Below are 25,467 nucleotides of genomic sequence, written 5' to 3' on the forward strand. Positions count from 1 at the left end.
ATAATTCCAACTGACCACCGCCAGGCTGACTTGAAGAGGTTATTCCTTACCCCTGTTTGAAATGAATAATTACTGTGCAAGGCTCTTCCAACCAGGTAAAGGCAGAGGGGGTTGCTTTTGAGCCTGACCACAATGGTAGATTCTTTGAGCTCCACTAACACCAAAGCATAATATTTATTAGAAATCCTGTGCAAATCCGGATTGCCTCCCAGTTCATCGGTGGCCACGTGTACGCAGCAATGCTTCAGCAACTTGGAAATGCTCTAAAACCCTGAATGGTCAAATGGAGTGCGTCTGGGTCTGCGAGGAGATTCTGGACAGTGTGGTGGATCTTTGCATGCACTTAGCCGTTGGTGGTTGTCGGTCAGCGGGTACCCGGATGCATCCAAATGCGTGACGAAAGTCAATGGGAGATTTGCTTGGGGTACCAGCTGGGATGCGAGTGGCGAAGAGATTGATTTCAATGCCTCTGTGTGATCTCAGGATAGGGCACTCAGAGCGAGCACTGCAACTAGGCCACCTGCCTGAGGTGCCAGAGTTACTTTGTGAAGAGAGGCATGGGGTGGCGATTGGTTGGCCCTGGAGCTATCTGAAGAAGCTCACTGGAGCGCAATCTGTTGTGGTAGTTGAATATTGCACTGATGATTCCTCAGGCATCTAGCTTTGTGTAATGTGAAGGTTATTGTTTGAAATCCCCCCGCCCCACCCCCACGGCATACCATCTCCTTCCTCAACCACCCTCTTGAGTCCCAGGATTCCAGTTCCAGAATGTCATGATTTCTCCAAGAATAGAAGTAAAGATAACCATGGGCTACCACCTACATAATAGCAATATCACTAATATTGGATCATTTGCGTGCCGACATCTCAAAGTTCATTCACACTTTGATACTTCCCACACCCATATGCACAGCAACTGCCAAATCCAGTATCCACCTCATTTCCCCTTTATTCCTCACCTGGTTTCTTTCCACACTCTTTATCTACCCAACACACACCTTGAGTACCTTGCAGTGATGAGTCTTACAGCATACCGTACGTCATCTAATCTACATCCCCCATGCCGGTCTTGACCACTTTACAAACTATTCAGCATACTGGCAAACCCTTCTTTACAAATCTGTGGTTCCATACCATTTCAAAATCATCTCTCGCAACCGAACATCTTTGGCTCCCTGCCTAAACATCCTCATAGTCTGCACTCTCCCTCTGTTTTTTCCTATATCGTTACACCACGGCCTTAAGATCAATACACACCTGGACACCCACCCGCCCCCAAAAAACTGGCCTCAACTTGGTGCCAGCTTTCCAGCTCCTCATCTCGATTGGTGTACATCCTGTGAGAACTGAAGGACTGGGTCTGTGAACCTTGAGCGCGTCATCTAGAACACATCTCCAATCCGACCTGCTGGCTAAAGCCAGTTGAGAAATCTCATTGATAAATCTCTCTCTCCACTAATCCATTAGCTCTGTGAATGTTGGCAATTGATGGGAAATCACCATTGTCTGTAACCAGACCTTTGGGCATTCCTTTCCTGTCAAAAACCTTCTTCAAGAATTCAATAACCGTATACATGGTAACAGACTCCACTGGTAACAGACTCCACTGGTGACACTTCCATCCATTTTAAAGTGTAATCAATCAAAACTAGTAATAATCTGGCTGCCCCCCCACCGCCCAGTAAAACCAACGGATCCCATTATGTCCATTGCCACTTTACGCGATACCTTGTCTGGAAGCAAGGAAGCAATACTGGCTATAAAGGTTGTGCCTGCACCGTCTAACTCTTGTCACGAATGGCACACGGAATGCAGTCTCTAACCAGCTGTTCCGTGTTACTATCCATTGCTGGCCAGCAATAGTATTTCTGATACTGTCGTTTGGTAAGGTTCTTTCTCAAATGCCCTTCATGTGCTAATTACACCAAGCAACCCAAAAGAAATGGGTGGAATCAATCTGTGACCCCCGCCCTCCAAAAACCTCCATCAATGTATACAAGACTGAGGCATACTATCTCCCTGTATATGATTGCTCTACATGTGTGCACCCTTGATCCTTACAAATCCATTTCAATTCAGGATCTGTTTTAGCTTTCTTCAACCACTCACCCTTCTCAATAGATATTATGCATGCAACCTGTACGCCATCCTCACCTTGCAACATGTGCCCCAGTGTGTGCAAATATATTGCCACAGCATTTCCCTATCCTGACTCATACTCCACCATGAGATTATAATCCTGGGAGTGAAACATCTACCTATCTATGCGAAGAGATACTGAGCCCAAACACTTGGTGGTAAAAATATCAGTAAGAGGCTCATATTCAGTTCTAACTATGTATGGCATCCTCCATAACAGCGTACATACATGCTACGATGCCCACCACACTGCTAGTGCCTCCCATTCAATAATCGCAAATCTCTTCGCAGGATCCCTCAAACCCACTGACGCAATGCGATAGGGCAGTATAACCCCCTCCCACCCTCTCCCCTGGCACTACGGCAACACAGCAGCAACCTCTACAACGCTGTCATCCACTTTGAGCACAGTTTTAGATCTTACAAACGTGGATAATGACACTTGATGCACATCACGTTTGACTGCCTCAAACAATTCCTGACATTGATTTGAGCATGAAAAAATGCCTGATTCTTAAGCATGTCCCTCATATGAAAAGAATCACTTGTATTGTAACTTTAACATTATACAGATAATGAACATAACACTCCTTTATCCCGACTGCTCAGTGCAGGTGTTCGGGACAGAGGAGCATAATGAAGCCATAACCACCAGTTCCAAGGGCTGGAATGGAAGGTAACGGCCCGGGGCCTGAGTTAATTGGGCCGGACGTCCCAGTGACATTGCCACTGGTTTCAGCCCGCAGAAATGATGGTTATGGCTATTAGCATCCTCGGTTTGAAATCCGGAAAACCGGGGTGCTAATACTGATGTATTTTGTTTCAATGAACGGACACCTCGCGGCGCACCGCCTCCATTTCCATGGTGGCCAGGAGGAACACTGGGCAGCAGCAGCAGCAGGCGCCGCTGCTGAAGTAATAAGGCAAGTGGGGGCGGTAGGGATGGGAAATTGAAATGAAGGGAAGGGATAGTGAGTGGGGGAAGCTGCCATCTAGTTTCTTTGAACGCAGGCTTGGATGGGTAGACTCAGCCTGAGATTCAAGCAATTTGATTGGTTGTGTCCCCCACCCCAGGTGCTAATCTCCTATAAAGCATAGCAGTGGTACAACACCAGTGAAGCACAAAGGGCAAGCATGACAAGCAGCAGCCCAAACACTCCTTTGATTCTGGTGAGGAGTGGCAAGAAGCATGATATTCAGGGAGCAACTTGCTGGAGACACAGCTGCCTAGTGGTCTTGCAGGAGTGTAGGCCACTGCCATTCTGGAGATAAAGAAAACGTTACTACAACTTAAGTATAGCAAAACACATAGGACACAGAAATAGATTGCTTACAAGTAAAGTGGATCATATGAAAGCACGTTTGGATAAACATGGTGTTCGACTAGATACTGGATTAGAAAGACTATGCAAAGAGGATAATGTGATAACTACGTCCCACGGCTCCCCCACTATGCAAAAACCTTTTAACAATTTAACTGATTAGAATGAGGACTTGGAGAGCCATTCTTGCAAAATAAGCACCCTGATAACAGGAGTTGTGTAATCATGAACTGGAACTGTAAAATCAATTGAGCTGTTTGTAGGGCAGCTCCTTAAGAATATTCTAGACCCGACTCAACTGTTTACTTTATTGTGGAAAGAAGCTCACAGCCCCAGAAATCAATACCACCCCCTCATCCTCCCTTATTGCAAGGCTGTTGAATTTTTTCGAGATCGGGATACAATATTTAAAACAGCACATGAAAGGTGCAGCTTGTATTGCAAAGGGAATGCAAACCATATATTTCCAAATGTTTCAGCAAAGCTTCAGGCCTCTAGAAAGCAGTTTGTGTGTCACACGGGCATTCAGAGCTAAACATATTAGATATTCAATGTTGTTTATTGTCAAATTTCAATAGCATAACATGGAAAGGTACATTTCTTTAGTTCTCTTTACATGGCAAGTGATTTTGTCGCAATGTTTGAACCTGAGGTCTTGAAGGCGTCCAACTCATCTGGCAGGGGTGGCAGGTTGTCTTGAATTAATATCTAAAGATACTGGTGATGCATCAGAAACTACTTACTGAGGACTCTGTTTGGAAACGCACCCACGGCATTCTGATCTGGTAAAAACCCACCTGCTGTAACTAGATTAAACTCCTTTCAGGACATAAATCATTTGAATTACTGCACAATGCTTGGGTGTTGATGGTCATCCTGATGGGTTCCTTCGGTGTGTTCCATTAAAAGTTGGATCAGGTGGAATTTGTTAGTGGGGTGTCACTGACCATTTAGGGTTGTCAGTGTGGAAGGGGGAAGGATTGAATGTTATCTGTAAAACATTAGAATCTTTTCATCGGGGTTTACAATTAAAACTTGGGAGGAGATGGTATATAATGAATGGGAGTAGTGGTCAGGATTGTGAGGGTAGTAATGCTGGGTACCATGATCACTACAATGAAATGACTAGTATAATTTTTCTGCCCTTCATAAGGGATGGCAACGGTAGGGTTCCAGTGGGAAATTGGTTATGTTACAGACTCTGATCAGATGTGGTAATATTTTGGGCAATTTACTCACCTGGAACATTAGTTATGATAAAGCAAAGTCAGGCAAATCATTATTAAGGTATTTATTGAACTTGAACCTAAAATCAGGAAGCCACTGTGTGTGTTACAAATCATATGGAGAAGGACACAGTGAGAGAAACATAGATACAAGGCAGCAGGGTAACTAAGGGGGAGGACAAACAATTTGGCAGCAAGGGTTCTACAAATCACCAGGGGATAAAACAGGGGAGAGAAGATCACCAAGTCTTTGGTAAGGTGGAGTGGAAGATGTGTGGTTCTGGGTGTTATGGAGGAGCCAGTTCCTTGAAGAGGAGGGTCTTCAGGTCCTTACTGAAATTTAGAAGCGAGGTGGCAAATCTGGTGTTGACAGAAAGGAGGTTCCAGAGTCTTGGGGCGTAGACAGACAGAATGCCTTTCTTCTGGTTCATTTCTTTCTGCAACGGCAGAATTCAAGTCTGCACATGTCCACACCTCTAGTTGACGGTAGGCCTTTGGAGATGCTACGTTCTCAGTGAGGTAGCTTATTGACTTCAGGGTGACAGCCTTGTAGATGATGCAGCAGGATGTCAAGATACATGCTCATACATGCTTGTATGTGTGATTTGAAGGAGAGGTGTCTATTGATGAATATCCCATGGGTCTTGGCACAGTCAGCTGGGATGTGAAGCCCTCCGGAGTTCAAAGCAGAGAGGGAGGTCTGAATCTCAGGGTGTTCTATGTTGTTGGTCAGTATTAGGAAAAGTAGGAAATCGGTCTCTGAGGAATTGGGCTTAAGGTAAGCACTGGACATCCAGGACTGGATCAATGTGAGGCTGGCCTTGAGCCTGAATAGGTCTTCGATAGAGGAGATCTTGAGGTACATTTGTGTCTCTTTTGCATATTGGCGGATGCAGATTTTGCGTAGAGCCGAGAGGGTTCTGAGTGGTTCTATGTAGAGACTGACAATCACGGGGGAGAGGATGGATCCTTGCGGGACTCCAAAGGTGATAATGTTGCATCTTAAAAGGCACTGAATAAATGTTGCAATTTTACAGGAAACACATTTAGCTCCTGCGGCAGGAGCCAGATTTGTTAAAAAGTTGGGACGGCATAGATATTGTTAATCTTATTCCACCCATGCTAGAGAGATGGCCATATTGGTACATCAATGTCTAGGATTCTAGTAGTACGAATCAAGAGGGCTGCCCTCTAGTAGTGTCTGGGGATAGCAATGGATGTAAAATCACACTGGTGAATACTTACATGCCAAATTTAGATACTCCAGAATATTCTATTTAAGGAGCCCATCAGCTGTTGACATACAAGTATACAATAGTTATATGGGGTGAAGATTTCAATATATTACTGGACGCACAGAATGTACCCCATACTACATCGAATGCTGTGCAGAGGATTAAGCAGGCATGTGATCTTTATAAGCTAATAAACATTTAGATAGAAACCCATAGATTTTACCTGTTATTCCTTTGTGCTTAAAACCACGTCTGTATTGGCTTTTTTATTTTTATTTCAGGGAGGATAGCTCAGTGGACTGAAGATTGTTCTATTTGTGCCTGCACGCTAACTATCGGGTAGATTTAAAGCTGATGCCATGAATGATGTGGCATTCAATCTGACCCATCAAACAAATCAAAGTTTGAGGCGAATACAGGATCGGTGGATTCACAGTTTATATTGTGGGAGGCTTTTAAATGTTATGCTAAGGGTATATGTACCTCTAAAGTAGCAGGTATCTTGTGGGTTATTTGGGCCAAATTAGATAAACATGAAGGGAATGAGGGGATATATAGATGAAATATCCCGTGTGGTAATCAAAAATGGCTGGCAGAAACAAACTGTCTAGATGCTGTGCAAAGAGATCTATATCTGGGACGTAAAAACATTGCAAGATAATAAGGTGAGGAACAAAAGCCTGCCAAGATGCTGGCATGGTTAACTAGGATGGAGACATCAAATATTCTTATTCAATATCTTAGGTACAAGGAGGGCAGTTTGCTCCACAAAGATTCAGAGATTCCTATTGCATTTGTGAAATTTTACACCAGATCATATACGCCCACACTCAATCTCTGGATTGAACTGGTTTATGTTGGGAAGAGAGGCACATCCTTAACACTCTGATCACTGTTAAGGAGACCTGTAGTGCTATACAGAGCTTTGATCGTGGGAAATTACTGGGGCTGAACGGCATGTTGTTGAATTTTATAAAGCATATGCAAATATTCTTCCACCGCACCCTTTGAATGTATATAATGATGCCACTGAGAAAGGTGCGTTCCCGGAGACCATGCATGAAGCCATATTACACTTTTGCCGATACCCAATAAGGATTCCCTAGATTGTGTGTAGTACAACCCATTTCACTTCTAATACCATAATACTGCAAAACAGGCTCCTTCCACTTATGTTGAACTGTGCGTTATCTAAACAATCACGTTTATTCCCCAGGTAAGTCTCCTTCATATGGGTTAAGGCAATTGTTTGGTTGATTCATGTATATTGGTTTGTCCGCAATAAAGGGACTGTGATAGAAATCGATCTATGATATTTTCGGTTGGTTCTATGGGTGCTGAAAGCTGAGCCAGTTATGCTCCTTCAGCGAAGTTGCATTTCTCGCAAAGCTCTCACCTCATTGTTTTGGGAGACCCTTCCCAGAGATGTTTTAAGACTTCCCTTGTGAAACCAAAGTTCTTCCCAATGCCACTTATGGTTAAGAAGCAGCTCCATGTCAAATGCAGGGATTCTGCAACTGAAGCAACTCTCTCGACAAAGTTTCTGTACTGCGAGGTGATCAGCGTCAAGTGTTCAAACTTTGCTTGTTCTCAAAAACACAGGGGCACATCCAAAAGTCAGCACTGTTTATGACAATGCCTCCACAACGGTTGCCAAAAAAGGTTTTCTCCCAAGAGACCGTGGAGTATGCACAAAAACTGACTTTTGAGGCAGGATTTGTGTAATGTTATTTTAGTCTGCCAACTCCATCAAAGCACACGGCTGATTAATATTATCAAAGGAGCATATTTCTTAGACAAGATGTTTTTCCCTGGGGATGAACGACACCTTACGTGATACTTGTGAATAATATAGCAGTAAAGTGCTATGATCAGGCTTTAGCTGCTGCATCAAACTGGTAGTTTAGTGTGTTAGTGCACCTGCTGTACAAAACAAACTGTAAAAAGGTCTCATGTTCAGAACACAATCCAGGATTTTTTCTTAATTCGGGGTTGGTCAAGCGAGTGTTACTGACATAATTACTGACATAAATAAAGATGTTTAACATCATGGTAAAAAGTTTAACTTCAAAGCTATTTTCATTCAACTGAATACTCCTTCACAGACAGGAAGCAAACATTTTAACATCAAGGCATATTTCAAGATAACAATATACATATGTTGAGAGTACGTCCTGCTTTGCAAATTCTGTTATTCATAATACACACTTACAGAGGTATATGCCGTTGGCTGACTGTCCTCATGAGTGATTGACGAATCCATGTGTGTTAAACCCAAGAAATTCAGACACAGTGGTGGAGTTAAACGGCAGAATAACCTATTAAAATGAAATTAACCATTGTGATTAAAATAAAATTCATACAACACACAGAACTAACATATGGTTATTTGTGCCTGCTATGAGCAACAAAGTTAATATTGTGAAAGCATTTCTTGGAAGCCGTTAGCAGATGAAGAGATTTCTAACTGATGTATCCTGCTTTTAGGACATCATCTCAGCTGAATATAGAAGTTCTATTCTACTGGCCTGACCTCACAGCAGCGAAATGAACAAAAGACTTACCACTCAGTAATTTTCTTTCCGATAGATGCTCCTCCTACGGATTCTTCATCATTGATATTCATCTCCCAGTGCAGCTCCTCTTTGGAAACATTACAGGCGACAGCTTGTGCAGCTCCGCCCCAAGTGCCCCACTCTGGACATAACCAGCATATATTCAGGCGCGGCACCCAATGAGCTCAATTCCACCTTTTAGGACCCCAGAACCAAACATATCCACTAAGCAGGTAAGGGTGGGAGGAAAAGCCTTCAGAAAGATTGTTACAGAGAGGTTAAGTAAATTGTTCTTCTAACGGACTCCTTCCTCCCATGGATTTGCCATCTTTGATATACTCCCATAGTAGAACGTAGATCAGGAGGAGGGAGGAAAGCAAGAACACCACCTAAATCAGAAAACTCTGACAGACAGCTCAGCTAAAACGAGAGTACGGACCAGACTGAGGAGCTAAGCAGAATGTTTAGAAACATGGACAAAGAAGCCCAAGTAGCCATCTTGCAAACGTCCAGAAGAGGAAATCTATGCAGCAGAGCTGAGGTGGCAGCCAATCCTGTGGTAGAATGTGCCCGGGAACCCTCAAGTACATCCTTACCAGCCACATACATCCTTACCAGCCAAATCCTAGCATTGCGAGATGCAGAGGATGATTGACCAAGACAGGATCTGTTTGGCTATAGCACAGGCATTTTACCTGGCCTCTTTCAGAGAGACCTGGTAGCTGAAGGCCTGCACTGGGTTCAGCCGATGAAATCATTGCTCTAACTTGGATGGGTAAGGTGGAGGAAAAAAGACAGTAAGATCGATCTTTTGTGAAAGATGGAAATCAGAGGCCACTTTCAGGAGGAAGGGTGGTCTCACTCTTAAGGTCACAGTTTCCTTGGAGAAAACCAAGTAGGGAGGATTCACTTTCAGTGCCTGGAGCTCACTCACGCATCTAGGGAAAGTGATAGCGGATAAGAAACTTACCTTGAAGGTGAGTAATCTTAATGAACAAGAATTGAGGCGCTCAAACAGAGCGGCCATTAAGAAATGCTAACACTAAGTTTAAGCCTCATGCCGGAACAACTAACTGGCATGGAGGAAACTGATTACATAGACCCTGCAGTAATTGCATGACCCTGGAGATTGTGAAAAAGGAACCCTGTTCGGGGGCCTCTTGAAAATCGAAATGGCAGCAAGCAACCCCTTTACAGTACTACCTGCAGAGCAGTCCTGGCCAAAGAAACCAGAAACTCCATAGTAACAGAAGATGTGGAAATGGTAAAATGATCCACAATCCCCTTCAACAGCACACCAAAAAATGTAAATCACCTGCAGGCATAGATGGATCTGTTGGCAGGCTTCCTAACAGAGAGGAGCACGTCCGTCCAAGATGGCCTCCGACAAATCCCACTTCTTGTACTTCAACCTATCAGTAGCCAAGACTGAAGGTCCAGGCTGTTGAGGTGCAGATGCAGGATTCTCCCCTCTGAATGCGAGAGGAGGACCGATCTCAGCAGAAGTCCTGCCCAGGCGAGTCTCCAAGACCGTCCCGATCAACCGAAGGGACTTCAATTTCAAAACAGGAGACTTCTTAAAGTTCAGGGAGATGCTCAAGCTGTGCAACAGGCTGCATGTCCAATACAAATGTCCGACACACGATCAGAGGTCAGCCAAACCCATTGCCATGCAGCTTGGTGAAGACCCTGGGTGCTGAAGGTTATGCAGTGATCAGTTGCGCCCTACAAATAAATGTTACTACTAACACCACTGCTAGTTTGCATCCAGAGTAACACCAACCAGATTCTTGATGTCGCTTGTCAAGTAGTTGACAATGACTGACATACTAAAAGCCAAGCAAATGGATATGTGGGTTTATTAGGAACAGTGTACAAAGTTGGCCAAAGTAACAAACCGATCCTCAAGAAGTGATCTGTATTCTGGAAAACATAAAAAGGACTATTCTCATGGGAAACTTATACAGTGTACAAATTAAGTTCTCTCTGTTATTCTGAAGCCCTGGCTAGTCCCTTCTCGTGATCTGATACAAAACAAGTGTGGTACATAAAGTTCATTGAAATACCTTTGAATAAACCGTTCCAAAATAAAAGCATCATAATTCTGCTCATGGCTTCTCTGGGGCTCTTGCCAGTTCGTCTCAACAAAGTCTCAGTCCCAAGTGTTTGTAGCATCCAAGGTGATGGTTTATTTAACTGGTAATGGTGGGAAGGCATCCTGCGGCAGGGTCTCAAAACCTAGTTGGAGCATGGTGGTTTCTCAGTAGTCAGCAGTGTCTTGGAGCTAATCGGACACACTGGAGGCTATACTTGGCCAGGAAGCTGCCCTAGACTATTACTGAACTTGTTTGGCGCTCCCATGATTTCCTTCCCTTGGGTCTTAAGCTCTCTAGTGCCAAACATTCTCTTGGCTTTGCTACTCTGCCACATGCTCGTTCCTCCAGTCTCCTCTGGATCTTCCCTGCCACCTCCTCCCGATAATCTCCTTCTCCAACCCCAGACTCTTGAGTAGCTTTCTTTCTGGACATCCTGCCTACTCCAGCATCCTGGGCTTCAACTCCAGCTTCCTGCTTTGTGCTCCAGCTCCTCCTTGTGATGTTGGAAATGCATTGGAGGGACAGAGCTTCCGTATCCTTGTCCTTTACTGCTTTTTATCGTTTGTTCTGTCGTGTTTTCCACGCAGGAGTTCATGTGGGACTCCTGGCGGTGGAGCTCTCTCTCTTTTGGTTTTGTGAACAGACCGATGGGATACCCTTATGGCACCCATGGGTAGGGGTGCAACCCTGTGCCCCTGGTGTATGGTTTTTGGGCACCTGTGTGTGACCCACAGAGCAGGGTACGGGCTGCTGACAGCTCTGTGCTGAAATGACTTGTGCCCCGAGTGTCCTCCATTTTGGGATGCCCAGGCCCTGTCATTGGAATCGGTAGATTCCAGATGGAGACAAAATGGCCCCCATCGCCTCTTGCCTTCCATCACCTGTTACCTTGATCTTCCCGAAGTCCCGGGAAGCCTTGCCTCTGTCCCTTCCCCCTGACTGTCTGTTGGGTGGAAGTTCCATATATGATAGTGTGGGGAAGTGCCGACCAGACTGGCTGGAGCCTTCTCAACGACCGTATGTTGTGGGTATGCCTGTGGGTGGGACCTGGGTGAATGGAGTGTGTGACGAATATGCATTCTATGTTGTGGCAGTCTAGTATCTGGTGGTTGACACCATGATTGAGACAGTCCTGTCCGAAACCGGTGTGAATGCATCTTGGAGTGTTGAAAGGTTTGGTACTTATCCCAAAACATATAACTAGTTGTGAGTGTCTGGAGAGAAGTGAATGGCCTGAATGCCCTGTGTGCCTGATTGGCTGCCTGCCTGCATGAATGAATGACCGTAGTCGTGATTGGATGCTTGAGTGTGACCCAGAGGAATGAATGGGAGATCAACAGTATATCTGGGGACCTCTCACTGCTAGGAATCGTGTTCAGAAGCTGAAGTCCACTACGACAAGTAAATGGAGTAACTAAAGCTTGATCTTGAAATCGTGATGGACGAGAAGAATTAATGTTGCTCTCCTTCACAATCTGAAAGCTGCTGTGCTTCAAGAACTGACCCAGAGAGGACCTGGTAAGGCGCCCTCTTCCCGAGCTACGAGGGACCATCGTGCACCGCTGGTCTTTGCCTAAACTCCCTGGTAGACAGACCTTCGACAGGTTGCCGACCCGATACGGGGACTGCTACGGAAGTCCAACGAGAAGCGCCCAGACTGTTGTCCGCCACTGACGACGACCGCCGTTGATCCAAGGACGCTCTTGTCTGCATCGTCGCCGCTGTATCCTGCTGGAGAAGGCCTGACTGTCGACGTGCCGAGGAACATCCACTGGTGGGTTTCCCGTCACCCAAAGACCACAGAGACGCCAACGACTCGATGCCCTCACTGGGCCACAGTTCTTAAACTCTTTGCGGTCCAGAACTATCGACACCGAGGTGCCCCACGCACCTCTTCCTGGCGGGACGTTTACGCTTCCCCGTCAACGAGCACCGCTAGGAACGATGCAGCCACTTCACCGTCGTAGCTCGACCTGTTCTCCGTCCGACGTTCGATGACCCGTGAATCCTGCCTGAAAGGGAGGACACTCAAGAAGGGTTGGCGATTTCCCCCCACGAGGAACGCTACAATGCTAGGTACTTTGGGGTTACAGAACTACTGGAAAGTCTCGTGTGAACAATACATGGACTGGGCTTGTATCTTTCTTCTACAGGTTGCCCAGGTGGGGGGGGGATCTCCACACAGAACTGTGTTTAACGGTAGTTACCAGTATTCTGCCTATTGCTCAACCATCTTGCTTTCCTTCCTCTCTCTACTGCTGGTTTCCTCTTTATTTTGATCTGTGTGTCATTCTGACCGTATGCACTTTAATAAGATCTAATAACGTTATTGGTACCACTTTAGAATTGTATATATTTACCATTGCTGATTTTTAGGAGTACAAAGTGAGTTATCGTGATATTGTATATACCTTTGAACATTAATTATATAAAGACTGTGTTGTAACCGATACAGTGTGTGGACATTCCTCTGTGGGTGCTTGGGACTACACTGTACTTAAGAACCAGCTCGCATCACCTCCCGAGAAGCTAGGCCTTGATTGCTCTACTACGTCTACCAATACTAGAGAATCTTGGCAGGGGTCTCTGTGCCTCCCCTCCACCATATAGAGAGCCGAAGTGCAGACCCCCCTCCGGTCTTTACACTCCTCTAGCACTGACTCCAACTCTCCACTCCAGCAATCTCCAAATGAGATTGTCCTCCTAACCTAGACATCATTATGGCATAGGCTATGGCTTCTAGAGGCCTTTGGCCCTGCCCTCCATTTTCTTGCTGGTGAAAGGAAACTCTGTTGTGTTTGCCGAGTTGAGGATTTGTTGACAGGCTCTGCCCCTGTAGATGGCTTTCATTCGTGATGTGGGAATTGGGATTGGCTCGTCCTCCCCTTGGCTAGTCCTCAATCTCTTATTGCCACACCCTGCCACGCCAGCTGGCTTCTCTGGGATAAGGGAACTCGGAGGTCACTCCTCCAGCGGCTGTGTAGGGATCGGCTGGTGGGCTTCCAGTTCTTTGTTGGGACTTGTGGCTAGCTAGTCGCTCCGCTTTGTTGTCCTCTCTCTGGGTTTCACACCCTGAGGCTGCTCTCAGGGAAGGCTCCCTTAACATATCTGTCCAGAACTATAGGACAGTGGAAGCCTTGTGTGATGACTGGCGGACTGCCACTCTAGTCTCACATGTTCATTCCGGTCCCTCTCTTTCACTTTGTAGATTTATATGGGATTCCTGCACCTATGTTAGAGGAGTAGAGTATGCAGGTACGTGTGGTTCTGCTGGACAGCCGTTTCTAGTTTCCCTCAAAGTAGCAGGAATGCCTGTGGGGACAATATCACACTGCACATGTGGCAGGGTGGGGTTAGCCATATGATCCTGCCCATGCCGCCCCCAAGCATAGCATTACATGGCTTGTGGACTCAGCCAGCCGCACGGAGAATCATCCAACAATGAGGCCAGTTCGTCAACTTCATCACACTCTCAAACTGTCCATCCTAAACCCCTCAATTCAATACTTGCATCATGCCTTTCAACATACCTCCATTCCTTCCTATAATAATGGTAGAGAGTAGCCACTATACAAACATAAAACCTCAAAACCATAAGAACATGCTGCATCCAACCAGCCATGAAAAATATATTTCCAAAGACCACTTCCTCAACCATAAGCAAAATACTGCAGCACTTGCACAGAAGAAAAACATACTAATAAACATGATAATCTGCATTGCAAGTATCCACGATTGACAACCAGACCCAACATCCACCAGTCTTCCATACGGTTTCTGCCATCTGTCAAAGTACAAGCATCACCACTATACAATCAATTACAACATCCATCATCATCATAAATCAACCCACACATCTCCTTCTCTTACATAACTATTTAAAAGATGGAAATTAGAGAAAAGTGACTAAAAGATAAAAAATCATACTGAATACAGATTTGAACTGCAAGGCAACAGTCACAAGGCCTGTAAGTATGATTTAATCACATCTATATCCCTACCGCGGCATCAACATGTGGCGGATTGACAGCTTTAAAGAGCTGCCCACTGCCTGTTCCCTGGAGGGGACAAGTATTTACATCAACTTGTGTCTGATAACGAATGAAGTCAAATTTACAGATAGACCTATGCATCACTCCATAGCCTTTCTCAGCAGACCAAATCTTGTTTACACTTGTGGCAGATGGCAGCTGCTCTGGGTTACCTTTCGTATTATGGGTTTACAAGTCAAAGACTGAGCACTGGACCAGGAAAATATAACCACTGTTTTAAGAACTATTTATAATTGAATGAGCAACACCTCTTTATTTATTTGCATATTGAACTTGATTTTTAGAAAAAAAGCAAAACGCTTTAGCCATCGTTTTATATTGTGTAACCCAAATAGACAGTGTTCGAAGTGTACGAATAGAAGTAGTGGAACTATGTTCCCTGCCGGCCTGGACCCACTCCCCACAAACCCCATCACTGTGTCCCCTCCACACACAATACACACTCCCAAACAATTGCACCTGCTGCTTAGGGGATGTTCAGTGCAGTGCACTGAAAGTGCAAGTTTCAACTTCTTCCTACACTTCTATTTTAAAACAAAACCATTCGGGAACGGTTTCTTTTTAAAATAAAAGTATAGGAGCTGTAAAAGGTCAATTAAAAAAGTAGAGGAGCACTGCTCCCGTCCGCTCCCGCTCACTTCGACCACTGCAAATAGAGTGGTCAGTCTGTGCATAAAGGCATAATAATGTTAATAATGCCCTATATATGAGGGAACAGAATTGTGCTTTGGCGGCATGTCTACATTCTGATAATCAGAGATAAATGGTGATTTGTTCTCATTTGTAATTACTTTACTCTTACATTGTAATCAGCAAAAAGATATATAGCGGTGCCATATGCCCAAGAAAAGGTCCTTTCATATGTGCAAGTAGTGAACAAGCAATCAGTCCACCATTAGGTGGCTCCAGAGTCAAGACATTAAATCAACAAGGCACTCTTGGGACTGCTGTAGTTCACGTTGGTGATCAAGACTGAATCAAAGGTCCTGTTTTGGGAGTAGCCGAGTTGGTAAAATCACACTGCCTATAGAGCTACCTCCAAGGCTAGCACATGCATGTTGCTTATTTGCAGTCAACTGATGACAGGCGCATTTGTATTTGTATTTGTATTTATTTTATTTATATTGCGCAGCCTGCCCAAAGGCATCAGGGCGCATGTTTAGAAGGGTTACATAAGTTTACAGAAAGATAGATTACAAATTGCATAGTAGATAAGCATACATAGAAAGTCGTTACAATAAATACAACAGTGGATGGGGTTGTAGAGCATGCAGTGGATGATTACCTCATGGTGGTCAGCTCTTCGTCTTGCTCATAGAGCCATTGTTTTGTTCTGTGTTTGAAGGATTGGAGGGAGGGGACGTTCCTGAGGTCATTGGGTAGTGAGTTCCAGAGCTTAGCGGCCAATACCGGGAAGCTTGAGCCTCTGGCAGTCTGTAGTTTAAAGCAGGGAATAATGAGTGTATGTGCTTGCGCAGCTCTTAGTGGTCTGTGAGTTGTGTGTTGTGTAAAGCGCTCTGACAGGTAGGCTGGTGCTGCGTTGTTCTGTGCTTTGTAACTTAAGATAATGTAAAAAAACTGCAATCCATTTACAAATGTGCTTAATCACAATATTGGAAGAAATACACCAAATTCTACTCTGTAAAGCTTTTCATTATCAAAGCTATCTAAGCATGTAAAAATGTAAGGTGGTGCTTCTTGGCAAGGTCCCAGTCTCCAGCAACAATTTGAGCTTAGGCCTACTGGGCCAGACAATCCCAGTGGATTTCTACTTATTGCAATTTATAAAGCACTTTCACCGAAGTACTTAACACACTTAACAATAACGGCACAAAAATAAGAAGTGCTGACAAAACAAATGAGCAAACCAGTAGTATTAGAGTAGGGAAGAAAGAAGGTGAGCTTTTAAACAAGAGTGAAAGATATGAAGGGATAGAGAGGACCAAATACCATGAGGAAGAGAATGCCAGAGTTTAGTGGCAAGACGAGAAAAGGAGCAGAAATAGGAAGCAGCACAGGGTATTTTAGGGTTAAATGACAGATAAAACGTGAGCAGAGGGGACGGGAAGGGGAGTATGGTGAAACCAGGCCAGCAAGATAGGGAGGTGGGAGTCCATGATGGCACTAGAGACAAAGGGCCTCATCACAAGTTCGGCTGTATTCCCGGCTGTAATACCGCCGACTGTAATAGCCCTAGCACCTAACGGTCCGTTGGTATTACCACCGGATCCCGGGTTGGGCCTTAACGGTAAATCCCCATTCCTGATTGGGTCCATTGGATCCAATGGGGAATTTTTGGTGCTAATACTGCGGGCTGTAATACAACCGAAAACAGGGATTTTCACCTCCAGAAAAAAACTGGAGGTAAAACAGCCGATTTAGCACCCAACTCGTGATAGGGCCAGCCCTTAAATGCATCAGTAATACCGTTACCGCTGCATTGAAGGGCTACAGACCAACTTGTGATGAGGCTCAAAATCTAATACAAGACTGAAATCATAGCTATGAAGCAAGATGGACAGAAGAGAAGTGGAAATGTAAAACTGAGGTGAAAGTGAGAAAAGACCAGAAATAGCATAGTTTACCTTTCACGTAAGGTAAGAGGACAGCAGGCTGATGAGAAAAGCAGAACAGTCAAGGTGGGAGAAGATAAAAGAGATAAGACGTTTAGCAGCCAGAAAACATACAACAAGCTACTTACCCCCTGGTAACATTCTTTCGACTGGATGTTCCTCCCACATATTCCTCATCTTCGATATATGATATCCAGCTTCAGCTGCTTCGGAAAAATGTTTTCAGCAGAGGGTGCTGTGCGTCGATGGCATACACTCGATGTCCCTCTAAGTCCTCCGTCCCGAGGATGTCATCATCGAAGGCATATATAGCATGTGCAGCGCCCGTTGGCTTCAGTACTGTTTTTTTCCCTTACAGCAGAAATACCCACATAACCACAGGAATGACTGTACTCAGCCTTGAAGGAATGAAAGCTGTAATAGGAAGGGAAATTCTACTGTGGGGTAGGTTGGGAGGGCGATGAGGAAATATGTGGGAGGAACATCCAGCCGAAAGAACGTTACCGGGGGTAAGTAACTTGTTCTTCAAATGGATTGTATCTTCCAACGTATTCCTCATCTTTGATAGACTCTCAAAGAAGTATTTGATTTGGTGGAGGGAGTAGAATTTGTATACTAATTGTTCTCATGAACCGAGTTCAGGACTGCTTTACCAAAGCTACGATCCTGACCGAGGAAAGATTCCAGGCAGTAATGCTCTGAACGTGTGGATAGCAGACTGTTTTGCTGCTTCACAAATATTTCGAATTTGGAGGTAGCAATGCCACTGGTGGAACGGGCCCTTAATCCTTCCATGCCAACCTGCAGCATTCTGAAATGGCCAGAATGATGCATCTGGACAAGATCTGCTTAGAGAAAAGCCTGACGCAGTTTGTGGCCAGTGTACCAATGAACAGGTGATCATCGACACAGAGTTTTGACATTCTAGATATACAAAAGCTTAAAGCTCTACAAGGGTTCAACCTATGTAATCTCGCCTCCTCCTTGCCAGGATGAGGTGGGGGATAGAAACAAGGCAAAATTATGTTTTGTCCTATGTGGAAATCAGAAATGATTTTGGGTAAAAATGAAGGTTTAACACTTAGAACAACACTTAGAACAACCCTAACCTTGTGGAAGATAGTAAACGGTGGCTTGGACGAAAGTGCCTGCAACTCGCTCACTTTACGGGCTGCTGTTAGAGCTACCAATAGAATGGTTTTAAAGGTTAACAGCCTTAAGGGACATGAGTGTAAAGGTCCAAAAGGTGCACACAGACATTTTAGAACCAGATTAAGATCCCACATTGAAACCTGGAACAGAGATGGGGTGGGGGGCTCTTAAATATTGAATAGCCTTTAATAGTGCCAATCTGGAGCCCCAGATAGGCTAAAGATAGCAGAAAAGATAAAACATACAGTGCAGAATTTATTACAACAGCAATGGTACAAGACTTTGTTGCTGGCCTTCTGGCCGAAAGCAAATCTCCATTACATCATCCGGGAGGTCCCAATCCTTGTATCTCAACCTTTCAGAAACCAAGTGTGAAGGTTGAGTGTCTTGACCTCTGGATGGAGAACCTGACCTCCTCACTTTGTGGAAGATGTATTGGAGGACAGATGGACATGTCCAGAAGGTCCGGGTAACAGGACCTCCTGGCCTAGTCCGGGGCAATTAGGATCATGTGTTTCCCAAACTTTCTCAACCTCCTGATTACTTGAGGAATGACGGGGGTGGAGGAAAGGCGTACAGGAGTGGAAATTCCCATTCCACCACAAACACGTCTCCTATAGCTCCTCTTGTAGGAAATTCCCTGGAGCAGTACAGTTCGCACTTCAGATTGACACCGGTCGCGAACGGATCCACTTGAGGGGTTTCCCAAAGGATGAAGATCTCTTGAAGGACTTCCTGAGCTAGTTCCCACTCATGAGAGACTGTGCTATGCCTGCTCAGAGCGTCAGACGCGGTTGTATCAACGGCTAGGTGAACTGCCGGCAGGGCGATTCCTTCTTGTATTGCCCAATACCAGAGCTGCATTGCCTCTATGCACAGTGGTAGTGGCCCTACACCACCTCTCTCGTTGAGGCAGTACATGGCCACTGTGTTGTTCGTCATTATCAGGACATTCTTTCCCCATACAGAGGGCAGGAAGGCTTCAGCACCAGTCTGATTACCCTCAGCTACAAAAGCTTGATATGTAGATTGGACTCCGATGGAGACCAACAACCGCTGACTGTCAGATCGTTAGTGTGGGCTCCCCACCCCATGAGTGAGGCATCTATTACTACTGTCATCTCCGGCCATGGTTGCCAAAATTGTTATCCATTCAGAATGTTGTCCTTGCAGACCCACCACAGAAGACCCTGCTGGAACCTGAAGTAGTTCCGACATCTTTCCTGAGAACTGGGACCATTGAGTTCTTAGAGCCCATTGAAGGGATCTCTTTCTGAGGCGGGCCTCTGGCACCAGAAAAATGCAGGATGCCATGAGGCCGAGCAACCTCAAAAAAAAAAAAGGCCGGGAGGCACTAAGGTTGGACGTGAATCCCCCCCTCTCCGGAGACTCGCTGCCACCACCAACATCAGTTTGGTGAAAATCCTTGGGTTGGAGGTCAGCCCGAATGGCAGAACCTGAAATTGATAAGAACTGCCAACTGCGAACCTCCAGTATTTTCTGTGCTTGAGATGGATTGGCACATGAAAATAAGCATCCTGAGGGTCCAATGACACCAACCAATCCTGGAGCTGGAGGGCCTGAAGGATTTGAGAAATTGTGACCATTTTGAACCTGTGTTTCCTGAAGAACTTGTTCATGTATCTCAAGTCCAAAATGGGTCTCAGCCTCCGTCCTTCTTGGGTATTAGGAAATAAGGGGAATACCATGCCTTTTTCCTCTCTGTTACAGGCACTGGTTCTATATCGACTTTCTCTAGCAGTGTTAAAATCTCCTGAACGATGAGCAGATCTGGAATCCTCAATGAGTGGCTCGCCAGTGGATTGTTCTGAGGTATCTGTATAAAAGGAAGGCAGTAACTTTTAGCTACGGTTTCCAAGACCCAAGCATCTGAAGTAATGTCTCGCTACTAAATGCCAAGACAGTCTAGCCCTCACTAGTGAACTGTGACTCAAGACCCAAGAGAGGTTTTGAGGCGGCTGATGCAGCGACAGATGGTAAAGAAGCAGCTGCTTGAGCAGGCTTTGCTCCTCTCTTCCTCGTCCACCTCGAGAAAATCTTCGTTGGCCCCTTTGACTGGCCATTCCTCACGCCCTTCCAACTGAGGATTAGTAGCAAAAAGATCTACCCCTCCAAGGTTGTACAGCAGGTGGAAAAGGCTGAGGTTGCCTAATAGCAGTGCCTAAAGATTTGGCTGCAACTTCAATTGTTAGCCTTGCTGCCAAAAAGGTGAGACCCATCAAAGGGCATGTTGAGAGGTCTGGAGTGCACATTCGGTGCAAAACCCGACTTTGGCAACCACGCAAACCTGCGCATAACTGCAAGGCATAAAATAAGCAGTGTCACTTAGCAATTTGCTATGCAATTCTGTAGGTTTGCTAATTAAATTGGCACTTGTGTAGCAAAGCTAGCTATTTAAGTTACCCTGTTCAATGAATGCATAGCTCGCCCTGCATTCCACTCTTTCCTTCCGGGCTCTCCCCTCGCTTTTTTCTGTTTGCTGCAAGTTTAAAGGGGCTAATGGAGAGAGTGTGCAGTAGTAATCCTCCCCTCCTAAGTGCCAAAGGCCTGGTGGGAGTGCTGGGTAAGAATGTATTTCGTTTTCAAATAATTGCAATCTAGACGTAATCGGGCAGATAATTTTATTAAGCTTACTATATCCTGTCTGGCAGAGATGGGTATGTGTTAACTTATTTTTTGTTTAAAGAGTCATGCAATTCCATTCCTAAAACTTTGTTACGTAATGCATAACTACAGTATTGCTACTCTAAAACACTACCTTGTCTCCATGCTTTACAGTAAAGTTTAGGTTTGTGTATCTAAATCTCAGTGTCAACTATGTTTGATTTTGTTGGGGAAGATGAGTTAACACTTTAGAAAATGTACACAATCAAATTCTTTTGATGGTAAGCCAAGTTCTGTAACCTGTTTAAATCTGTTCAACTGGTGCTCAACCCATGAGCTGATCCCATACTACTTGACATTATATCTTATTATCCTGTTGCTTTATACCAGCTACACTGAAAGTGAGATGGCTATAAACTACAATATTCCACCTAGGTGGCCTAGCTCTCTGCCTTACACGCCCATCCACTCTGCTTAGTCTCTATCTTTCTTCCTTTCTTCTTACATAATGAAGACATAAAGCTAACTAGATGTTAACACAAAGTAGTGATCAATAGTTCTATCCAATCTGTACATCTGCAGATCTACTGCACTACCATGCACTGTAATTTGACTCCCGCGCTTGAATTGCTCTGTGATTATGAGTAGGATTATGATTGCATTATATATTAGCACGTGTGGGAGAGAACTGGACAAACTCTTTTCATAGCCTTTTTATCATATCCATTTTTTTAATTTGTGTCCATTCATGCAGCTAACCTTTTACATTTTACAGACACTCATCCAGGGCTTGCAAAGTCCTTTTTGGCTATTCACATGTTCTACTATATTTTATAAAGGGCGAGTACCATTTGCAGGGGATGTTTGAAACATTTATTTAACATTTACTTTGTTTGATGTAAATGTCAAAAGTTTCACTATGCATAGCTGGCCTCTGGATGGCTGCAGTGTGCCAAACATAACGTGGATTTGTGGTGACACGCGCCCTTTTGCAGAAGGAGCATTTAAATGTGTTGCCATCAGTTGCAATGGGACAAGTGCATTTCTCTGAGGTCGAGTTGGCAAGACATGCATTACTCACCGTAATAGCATTTCTGATTATTGTATCTGCTTAGATTCACATGCTGTGCTTATAGTCCGACATCCAGTGGTAACCACAGAGTATTGCATCTCGTCTTTCGAGGATCAAAAGGGGACGTCGACATGGGTGTGCCTGTAACACTATCCCTAACGTGACATGTAGTGTACCCAAAATTCCTCACGCGTCGAGGTCCCTCCAATTGTATTTTATCTGCCATGAGGGAGCCTAATGACTATCGTGAGTGAGTACATAAAAGAGAGAAAGCAGTAAGACGTCTATGTTCCTTCCACCAGAGTGGGGAGGAAGGGGGGGCATGTGAATCTAAGCAGATACAATCATCAGAAATTCTATTACGGTGAGTAATGTATGTCTTATGATGCTAGTTAATCTACATAGAATCACACTGTGCATAGCATAGCAAGCAGTACCCGGAGTTGGAGGTGGGTTGTGAGAAGGAACAGTTGTGAAAAGATATCTTAGTACCGCTTGTCCCACCTGAGAATCAGACCTAGAATGAGTGTCTAGGCAATAGTGTTGTGTAAAGGTGTGTAGAGAACGCCAGGTTACCGCTTTGCAAATGGATTCCAGGGGAACATTTGCAATGAATGCTATGGAAGCCGCCGTGCCTCGAGTAGACTGTGCTCTAGGCTTGAAGGGCAATTCTCTCTTAGCAAGAGTGTAACAGAGTGTGATGCAATTGACAATCCACCTGGAGACAGGATGCCCTTCTCTACCAGCTGCCACTGAAACGAAAAATGTATTTGTTTTCCTCAGTGGTCTAGTTCTTACAGGTAAAAGATGACGGCCCTGCGCAAATCTAATGTGTGTAGGCTCCTTTCGGCCACGTTAGTGGGGTTCTGGAAGAAAGTAGGCAGTTCTATTCATTGGTTCACATGGAACTTGGAAATGAATGTAGGCACAAATCGAGGATGAGTGCGCAGAACTACCTTATCTCTATGGACTGTAACAAAAGGGTCTAGGACTGAAAGGGCCTGTAGGTAACTAATTCTTCTTATAGAAGCGAAAGCCACTAGCAAGGCTGTCTTATATGTAAGATCTTTGAGACTAGCTTTATGCATCGGCTCAAAGGGAGACCCCATAAGTCTAGTCAATACCACATTTAGGACCCGGGATAGAAATGGGGGGGATGAATTCTTTTAACCCCTTCCATGAAAGCCTTAATAACTGGTACTTTCCACCATGACACCTTCTGTTGTGATGTGGTGTAGGCTGAGAGGGCAGCCAGATGAACTTTCAGGGATTTAAAAACCAGAACCAGAGTAGCAATATCGGCTGTTAGCTTTCCTCGCCTCCCTAAGTATGTCCATGCATCTTTGAGGGAGTTGTAGGTGCCCGAACTCTATAACCTCAGGAGCCAGACCGCCAAGTTCAGGGTTTGCGGGCATGGGTGAAGTGTTTCTCCCTTGTCCTGAGATAACATGTTGTACAGACAAGGCAATTTCATTGGAGGAGATAGGGACATCTCCATCAGATGAGAGAAGCATGGTTGGCGGGCCCACATGGGGGCCACCAATAACATGGTGACTAGTTCCTGGTGTATCTTGTGCACAATCTTGTTGAGTAGGGAGTCAGGGGGAGGGGGGGGAGTGTAAACAAATTTCCTTGACCAAGCAATCCAGAGACCATTGCCCTTGGATCGGTTCTGGGGGTACCTGGAGGCGTAATCTTGGCATTGAGCATTCTCCAGAGTTGCGAACAAGTCGATCTCTGGGAAGCCCCGTAGCGCGGAAATGTTGAAGACAATGGGCCTCATTACGAGTCCGGTGGTAACCTGCCGGTTTTTCCGGCTCGGTTACCACCGGACTCTTATTACCATTCCGCCTCCGTGATTCCCGGGGCATTACAACCCCGGTGACCCGGGAATTCCGGAGGTGAAATTTGGTAAATCCCCATTCCCATTGAGTCCTATAGGACTCAATGGGAATGGGGAAGTGGAAATAGCGGCACCATCTCGTGATGGTGCTGGTGTTTCCACGTCCGCCTGTAGGCGGGCGGTGTTAAACCCGCCAGGTCAGACCTGGCGGGAACGCCACCTCCCACCTGCAGGACTCGAGATCGGGCGGTCTGGAAATAACAGTGGCGGCGGGTTTACCGCCACTGTTATTTCCGGACCGCCCGACCCGTAATGAGGCCCAATGTCTTTGTGTAATCGCCATTCGTACTCTACGGGCAGTGGGAAGTCTCTGCTGAGCACGTCCGCCAGAAGATCGAGTTCCCCTGGAACGTGTTGGGACAACAGGAACATCCTGTGTTTGAGAGCCCATTTCCAAATGTTTTGGGACAGTTTGGCTAGACCTGGAGAGTGTGTGCCCCTTTTGCTTGTTCGGGTAGTACATGGCCAGGGTGCGGTCTGTCAGGATCAGGACTGTCTTCCCCTGTAACTGTGTCTGAAAGGCTTTCAGTGCTTTGAATACAGCTAATAGCTCCAACAGATTTATGTGGTTGGATGCTACTTCTGGGGACCACATGCCCTGCGCCGTCTGCTCAAGCAGCTAAGCCACCACCCCGTGAGAGATGTGTCTGTGGTGAGATATGATAAGATATGATACGGCATTTGTAACGCCCCTATACACAAGTGTTTCAAGGCGCGACGAGGCAGGGGGAACAAGGGGAGACAGACAATGATCCTACTAGGTCAGGTGTCATTCAGATGGCGCAAGTGCAAGGGTAGAAAGAGTGTCTTCCACTGCGAATGTGTGAAGGCTTTCCTCTTCAAGAGGTTTTTCTTTGACCACCCCTGCAGAGAGAGAACGAGGGCTGCGAGACAACTACCAGATCTTCCCATTGTCCGCTGGCCTGACACCACTGACTGTTGAGCCACTCTTGCATGGGATGCATGCGCAGACGATCATGAGGAACTAAGTAACTCACAGTAACTCATTCCTAACAGTCACATGGCCTTGCGTACCGTCACCACTCGAGTGGCTAAATACGGAGGGATTTGAAACAGCATGTTCTGAACCCTCTCGTTGGAGGGGAAGACAAGGCCGTCTTCTGTCCAATTAGAGCCCCTAGAAACTGTTTGACTTGACTGGGGTCTAGGCTGGATTTCTTCTCGTTGATGGAGAATCCCAGACTGAATAAGAGATCTATCGTCTTTTGAGTGTTCAACAAGCATGTTCCGTAGGACTCCCCTGTTATGAGCCAGTCGTTGAGGTAAGGGTAAACCGGGACAGATTCTCTGCGCAGGTGCGCTGCTGCCACTACCTTCATAAACACCCTAGGCGCCGAGGCAATGCCAAAGGGGAGTACTTTGAACTGATAGTGCTTGTCCTGTATCATGGACTTTAGGTATTTTCTGTGCGCCGGGAACATTGAAATATGAAAGTATGCATCTTTCATATCCAATGTTGCCATGTAATCCCCCTGTTTCAGCAGCGGAATTACTTC

The 25,467-nt window shown here is 45.4% G+C and overlaps 1 protein-coding gene across 1 annotated transcript in view; it reads right to left on the bottom strand.

Annotated features, from left to right (window-relative positions):
- The window catches only part of LMBRD2 (LMBR1 domain containing 2), a 1,998,085-nt gene that overhangs the window by 661,499 nt on the left and 1,311,119 nt on the right, over positions 1-25,467 (bottom strand). The window contains exon 12 of the mRNA XM_069627129.1: positions 8,135-8,240. Coding sequence (XP_069483230.1) covers positions 8,135-8,240 — 106 coding nt within the window. The remainder of the gene's footprint in view (positions 1-8,134; positions 8,241-25,467) is intronic.

Source organism: Ambystoma mexicanum, chromosome 6p (genome assembly GCF_040938575.1).
Source record: "Ambystoma mexicanum isolate Mex_15411 chromosome 6p, UKY_AmexF1_1, whole genome shotgun sequence".
NCBI classification, from domain to species: domain Eukaryota; kingdom Metazoa; phylum Chordata; class Amphibia; order Caudata; family Ambystomatidae; genus Ambystoma; species Ambystoma mexicanum.